This window comes from Esox lucius, chromosome 21, assembly GCF_011004845.1.
Source record: "Esox lucius isolate fEsoLuc1 chromosome 21, fEsoLuc1.pri, whole genome shotgun sequence".
Taxonomy (NCBI): Eukaryota; Metazoa; Chordata; class Actinopteri; order Esociformes; family Esocidae; genus Esox; species Esox lucius.
Genome location: NC_047589.1, coordinates 11618990 through 11626971, shown reverse-complemented (window position 1 = coordinate 11626971; position 7982 = coordinate 11618990). Strand labels below are relative to the sequence as shown.

The 7982-nt window shown below is 38.4% G+C and overlaps 1 protein-coding gene across 1 annotated transcript; it reads right to left on the bottom strand.

The window, feature by feature from the left end:
• Nucleotides 1-4000: 4000 nt before the first annotated feature.
• On the bottom strand, nt 4001-6744 carry LOC105031182 (melanocortin receptor 4-like). Its single transcript, XM_010905465.3, has one exon. It carries the CDS (start codon nt 6394-6396, stop codon nt 5386-5388), a length of 1011 nt encoding a protein of 336 aa, XP_010903767.1. The 5' UTR covers nt 6397-6744; the 3' UTR covers nt 4001-5385.
• Between the last annotated feature and the right edge of the window lie 1238 nt (nt 6745-7982).

Genomic DNA, 7982 nt, shown 5'->3' with positions numbered 1-7982 from the left:
ACCATCGCCAAGCAACTTGGTGAGAAGCTGACAACGGTGCGATTATTTGCAAATGGAAGAAACAAAAAAGAAGTGTCAGTCTCCTTCGGTCTGGGGCCCCATGCAAGATCTCACCTTGTGGAGTTGCAATGATCATGAAAACGGTGAGGAAACCCTTAATGACTTGGAGAAGATCTGCAAAGAGGAGTGGGACAAAATCCCTCCTAAGATGTGTGCAAACCTGGTGGCCAACTACAAGAAACGTCTGATCTCTGTGATTGCCAACAAGGGTTTTGCCACCAAATACTAAGTCATGTTTTGCATAGGGGTTGAATACTTATTTCACTCATTAAAATTCAAATCAATTTATAAAATTTTTCTGGATTTTGTTGTTGTTATTTTGTCTCTCACTGTTCAAATAAACCTACCATTAAAATTATAGACTGATAATTTCTTTGTCAATGGCCCTCACTGAAAGTACTGGCTTAATAGTCACAATAACATTGAAACGTGTTTCATGTGAAGTATGGCATTCTGTACCCAATTAATTCTGAAAATATTAACAACCCATTGACAATGTAAGCCACCATACACAGTCTTTGAAACAGAATAAAACTACAGTACGTCTAAATTTTCTATTATTTTATGAATATAACATTTTGGAGTATAGCACAACCATAATATAGTATGCATAGAAATATAGCCAACACTCAAAGATAATAACTAACATTTGTTTCATTTTGCAATAGATAAATGATGGGCAAAATCCTTCTTAAATCTTTAAAAATGCTGTAGGCTAGGTTGTTGTATAAGAGAAAAAGAATTAATGAAATTTAGCTTCTTGTCTGTAATACCATGCACAATGCATACAAATTGTAAATGCTTTGAATTAATCAGTACATTATACTGTTATTGTCCACTCTTTTCTGTTTGACTTACATAGTGAGGACCATGTTTTCAAGTTTCAACCAATTGTTCATTTCTTTTTCAAATTAACCCAAAATTATTAGTCAGCTATGCAAATGTTGCATTCCCATCTTCACCAGTTACCATCACCATTCAGCTTATTTTAATATAATCGTTAGGTGTTTGAAGTGATTTTAAAATGCATTTGCATTGATGTCAAAGTAATTACAAAGATAATAGAGGACCAAATACCAGGCCATTAGCGACGTAGGTTGTTAGCGAGTTGTGCACTGTTGTTAACAGCACATCAGTGCCATTCAAGTACAGAGCAAAAACATTGGAGATTTACCGCTACTTAGTCACATGGAATCAGCCTGTGGTTATATCTTATGACTGGCAGTTTGGTGGTAACACAGTAAATGGGATAGGCCTATATATAACCATTCAAAGCTTTCAATACTTCAGGCTATTATAGATATCCTGTTCATTATACAGAGTGACTTAAAAACCTCTCAAGGGTCAGGGCCAAAATCTTAATTTCCGCCCAAAATGACATGCACAAGTTTAACAGCTTTTTTCTCAGGACCTGAATCAAGTAGACTCCTATGCTACAAGTCATTTGAAAAGAGAAACTTTGTAGTTTATTGAGATGTTAAATTAACATTAATGAGTGTATACATTCAATATGTTTTCATTTACAAGAACTTGTTACAGTAGGTATCAATGAGTATGACCTCCATTTGTCAAACCTGTTATTGAATTTGAAAGGTGTGTCATTTTTTTAGATTGCTCTATAGCGACTTTGACAGATAAAACTTTTCTCATTTTGTTCATTTTGTTTGAAGTACACTCCAAAATACCTCAAGTTAGCAGCAACCAGGTGTTAATGATACTAGTCTACCAAGTGCAATATGGGCTGGATTCAGTTGAGGCATTACGAAAGGCACTGACAAGGCCCTTACTGGTTTCTTTAAGCAAACTAAAACATCTGGTGACACACAAACCTCTCTAGGGACAATTCGTTTTCTTTGAAATAATTTATAGACTTTGGACATTTTTGTGATACAGTTTTTGGAAACAAAATATTGCCATGAATTAGCCTCCATAATGACAGAATAATTAGGCCCCAAAAATGTCTCTGATTACAGGAGTAGTCTAAAATAAAGGGGAATCTGTGAATCCACTGCAAATGGGGCATTATTCCCTAGATAGTGCACCTGTTTTGAAAAAAGGTGCTATTTGGGACATACTTAACAGAAAAAAAGAGCAGATGTGTCGTGAATAGTGATTGCCAAATGAGGCTGCTGTGAAAAAACACTGATGTCTGCTTCTCCTTTCATTTACCAAGGAGAGCAAATAACAAACAAGGCTTTTATACTGTAATGGGACCTTATTCATGCATGACTATCAAAAAGGCTAGTCGAAGCAAATGTAAAAATGAATGCACTATAAAGTATTTGGGGCACAAAGACCATTCAGCTTTGACCTGGGGGTCCCAGGGTAAGGCTAAAGGTATTGGCTAGCACCATCCATTTTGGAGGGTTAGTAATTGAATGTTTACCTTGCCTCAATGCTCACACACAACTTGTTACTAGGTAGAAGTTTGGACTGTGCGCTCCTTCGACTGTTTAAGAGTTCTGGTATAAATGTCCTGTTTGAGTGAACAGCAAGATAACAACCAGAATGACATTGAAGATGCTTCGGATACGTACTGTGTTTTGACATTAACTGTCCTAAGTCTGGTGGAAGGTGATGGGATAAAGCAGGGCTTTAATCACAAATTGTATACCACAGCCAAAATTCCCTGCTGTAACACTACTTATAAAAATAGTAATATATGATTGTTTGTTTGAAAGTGCAACTTACAGTGAGGGAAATAATTATTTGATCCCCTGCTGATTTTGTACGTTTGCCCACTGACAAAGAAATTATCAGTCTATAATTTTAATGATAGGTTTATCTGAACAATGAGAGACAGAATAACAACAAAAAATCCATAAAAACGCATGTCAAAAATGTTATATAAATTGATTTGCATTTTAATGAGTGAAATAAGTATTCAACCCCTATGCAAAACATGACTTAGTACTTTGGTGGCAAAACCCTTGTTGGCAATCACAGAGGTCAGACGTTTCTTGTAGTTGGCCACCAGGTTTGCACACATCTCAGGAGGGATTTTGTTATACTCCACTTTGCAGATCTTCTCCAAGTCATTAAGGGTTTCCTCACCGTTCTCATGATCATTGCAACTCCACAAGGTGAGATCTTGCATGGGGCCCCAGACCGAAGGAGATTGACACTTCTTTTTTGTTTCTCCCATTTGCGAATAATCGCACCGTTGTCACCTTCTCACCAATCTGCTTGGCAATGGTCTTGTAGCCCATTCCAGCCTTGTGTAGGTCTACAATCTTGTCCCTGACATCCTTGGACAGCTCTTTGGTCTTGGCCATGGTGGACAGTTTGGAATCTGATTGACTGATTGCTTCTGTGGACAGGTGTCTTTTATACAGGTAACAAACTGAGATTAGGAGCACTCCTTTTAAGAGTGTGCTCCTAATCTCAGCTCGTTACCTGTATAAAAGACACCTGCGAGGCAGAAATATTTCGGATTGAGAGGGGATCAAATACTTATTTCACTCATTAAAATGCAAATCAATTTATAACATGCGTTTTTCGAGATTTCTTTTTTAATTCTGTCTCTCACTGTTCAAATAAACCTACCATTAAAACTAGAGACGGATCATTTCTTTGTAAGTGGGCAAATGTACAAAATCAGCAGGGGATCAAATAACTTTTTCCCTCACTGTATTTTGAGCAGGGAAATCCACTAAATCCAGTTTATGTAATCCAGTGCTCTTTAAAGTTTGAAGTCTACTAGATAGCCTTAATTAGCATTTCTGTACATGGAGAATGACCGAGTCAAGCACCAGCAGGCTCTGAACAGGTGTAATGAGAGTCAGGTTGTGTTTGAGTAAGCCTAAACACAATGGTACCGAGTTGCATCAGAAAGCTGAAATAAAACAGATTTCACTGAAATGGGTATCATCTGCAATAACATTACACTACATTAGAACAATACGGGAAAAAACGTAGATGGTTATGCAGTGATGTAAAAGAGAGTCTTTACATTCTTTTATTACAATAACTTGTTATATGCCACACTTTTGCTGACAATAAAGTGCAATTTTAAATATGTTTGAGGCCAGGACACAAGCAACAATTTTCAACACAATATAAACATAAAAACCCATATGTGGTTTACAGTTTTTGAGAGTGTAAATAACAGCAAAATACACTTTACATTTCTACATAAGAAGTAACATGTACACTGTACACTACAAATCTTTTTCAAAGCACTTATTAAATGCATATTTAGGATGAATGATGAAGAAGTATAGGCATATCTATGTCACGTAATGGTGCCTATTGAAATTGACATCTGAACATAAGCTAGTTTATATAAGCAGCAAAGGTAGATTTAAATAATATACATTTCACTCACTTGACAAGACTCACTCTCAACAGTAGTAATTTAAAAGATAGCTTATTTTGAGACAGTTTTCTGGCATGCTTTTTTTAAAAACACATTTATATCCATTATCTCATAATTTAATGTTGCCAGCATGTATTAATAGTTTTGATTGGTTACAGACAACATTTTGCCAACGCTTGGTATCTTTGATAATTTATTTTATTGTGTCAATATTATTATTTTTTGAATATAGACCAAGGAAAATGCTTTGCTTCATTTTGCCATGCTGCTCTATGTTTCTTCCACAAAGCTCTGTCAGTTTTAGATGGATTTAGATGTAATGAACCCTACTGCATATAGGTGCTAATTTCCAACATCTACATAATGTTTTTTTTATCCAGGAGGTAGATCTGTTTGTAGCAAACCACTATCAATTTAAATAATTTCATTTTCAATTACCTAAACACTGTATATTATGCCACTTAAGTGCTATATGTTGTATATAAAAGTGTGATGGCAGCTATCTCTCATGACTTAAATATATATGGTCATGTATTTATTTTAAGCATATTTCTTTGTCATATCATCATATTATTTCACAATATGATTTAATATTCATCAAAACAGCACATACAACCTGACAGAGAAAGCACATGCCTTATTGTGCTGAAGAGAAAGATGTGCTTTTTTAGAAGGTTTTTGTAAACCTTTCTACCTCACAAGTAATTCACACCATGGTAACCAAAGACAATTTTGAGTGACTACATTTTTTATAACTTAGAGCCATTTCCTGGAGCATGATGGTTAGAAAGAGGGCATAGAAAGAGGGCATCAAATACCTCTATGAGCACAACATCTCGCCTCTCCCTTTAATGTGAGGAGTCACAGAGACAGATGCCACTTCATACTATAGAGACGAAACATCCTGGCTGCCTCTTTGCGTGTGAGGAAATGCAGAGAAAGATTCTACCCAGTGCAATTGTCAAAACGCAGTGGGTGATGCGACAGATGGTCAGCTGTTCAGCCGTTCAATATTTCCCAGGGAACTCGCACACGCATAGGTTTGGCAGGCTGTGCCAGCAGAAGATTTCCTTAAAGGTCTTCCTCATCTCCTGGCTGCGGAACGCATAGATGAGCGGGTCGATGACCGAGTTGCACATGATCAGGATGAGGTACATGTTGAAGTGGGACATGAAGCAGGCGCAGTAGGGGTTCCTGGGACAGGAGATCATCAGGATGAGGTGGAGGAAGAAGGGCGCCCAGCACACCACGAACACGCCCAGCAGGATGGTGAGGGTTATGGCCCCCTTCATGTTGGCTCGCTGGCGGATGGGCGCGTTCCCGGGCAGCACGGCGATCCTCCTCATGTGCAGCCGGGCCAGCAGGAACATGTGGACGTAGAGCGAGGCCATGAGCGCCAGCATGGTGAAGAACATGGTAATGAGGCAGATGAGGACGGTTGTGCTCTCCGAGTAGATGATGAAGAGCACGCCGGACGCCACGCAACACAGCCAGATGCATGCAATCACCGCCAGCGCTCTTTTGACCGTCACAATGTTATGGTAGCGCAGCGCATAGAATATGGTGATGTAACGGTCTATGGCGATCGCCAGAAGACTACAAATGGACGCTAGCAGTGAGCTGCAGATCATGGAATCAAACACATTGTCCATGCTCTTTATATGCAACCCAGAGATGCTAAGGTTGCCACCATTAATCAGGGCGATGACAATGGTTTCTGAGGCGTTGGAAACGCTAACCAGCATGTCAGCCACAGCCAGAGAACAAATGAAGAAGTACATGGGAGAGTGGAGATTTTTGTTCTTGATTATCGCAGCTATCACAAGGATGTTCTCTAATAAACTGACAATACCCAGCGTGAGGAAAACCTCAGTGGAGATGAGGAGCTGCTCGTAACATCCCGTTGAAGAGTCATTGAGACCTGAGACTTTGTTGACGTGTCTCAGAGTTTCTGCAGTACTGAGGTTGCTGTTATAGCTAACAGAGATGAAACGATGGTGTTCTGTGACATTCATCATGTAATCGTGAGTTCTTGTAGTTGTCTCTGTCAGTATCTTAGTAAAATCTTACCGTCACCATTCTTGCCATTTCAGCGAACAATCCATCTTGTGTAGTCCATCAGTATATTCATAAATACTCAGTGCTCTTTGCTCAGTTGTCCTCCTGTTATGTTTTTGTCCATGGTGTGTAGGAACAGCTCACTATATGGAGTCAGAGTTAAATGCAAGGCAGGTTGTTGAAATCGGAATGAATCCCAGTGTTAGATCCTCTCCTTCAGACTGATTAAGCACCGACATTTTCCCCAAACATTTGCTGATGTGAGCTGTCCTCAGCCCCTGGTAATCTCTCTTCACTGCAATCAAATGGCAGCCTCTAGAATGAAAGAGAGAGGAAATATTGGAAAGTAAGGATTAAAATAAGACAGCAATGAAAAATGAAAAACTATTTAAAAACTGAAAAATGGGAAAGCGAATATAGAAAAAGCGGAGCAAAGGTAAATAAAGGTGCAGAAGGAGTGAGAGAACAGAAGAAAGCAAAGGAACAGAAGCTGAGTTGATCAATGATAGGTTTGTAAACATCAGAGATGGAGAGAGCGGAGCCCAGAAACATACACTCACACTGTGCACTAAGAGGCAGATCACTTTGAAGACTACAGAATCTATTTCCCCTTCCAGTGAAATACAGTCAAACACAGCTACTCACTGCTCCTCCCACCCAACCCTTTAAGCCAATCGGCTCATAGGAGAAGAGTATGAGTGTGTGGGTGGGCGCTGGGGGGATTCTGTCAAGCTGTCATGCTGATGTTGATAAAAACACACAATACAGCAAATTTAAGAATAAAGAAAATCTTAAGCACCATTTTTTGTTGTCTAGAACAATAGAGTTATTACAAAAAAAAATATATATATTCTCCATTATATTTCTTTAAACAATGTTTAACAATTAATTGAAAGAGAACAGTTGAAATCCCACATCTTTCTTTTTCCAAAACAACAAAATGCAATCTGGTATGAAGAAATTCAAAACTATTCTCAGACACTGACATCTCTCTCAGTGTCTCGTCCTCCTAAGCTGCCCTGATGAATTATGCTTGCAATTTAGGTAATTATCAGACTGGAGTTAGAGGGTTTATAACACAATGTTAAAAGTATTATATTCTCATTCTCAATTTTCATTAGCATGAGATAGCTATGCAGTAAATATAGCAACTGTTTCATCAGAAGAGATAATAAGTAACATAGTTTTTCACATAGGTTTACCATGCCTGGATGATTTGAGATTTCTCAGTAAGGAATACAAAGAGAGAATATATGTTTCATGTGCAAAGCACAGCTGTATTTTATTTAGCAAATCAGTCAGAAGGGAGCAGGCAGATAGGCATGTCAATTTCAAAAGCAGATAGTCCAAACACAATGATCCAAACTGTAAACTGGCAGTAGTACAAACAAGTCAGGCAGAAGGGGAATCCACAAAACAGGCGGTAGTCCAGTAACAGAATCCAAGATACAGTAAAAGGGCAGACAGGCTATAGTCAAAGTCTAAGGTAGAGGCTAAACAAGTCGGTGCTCAGGATAACACTAGAAATAATATGTCAAACTTAGTG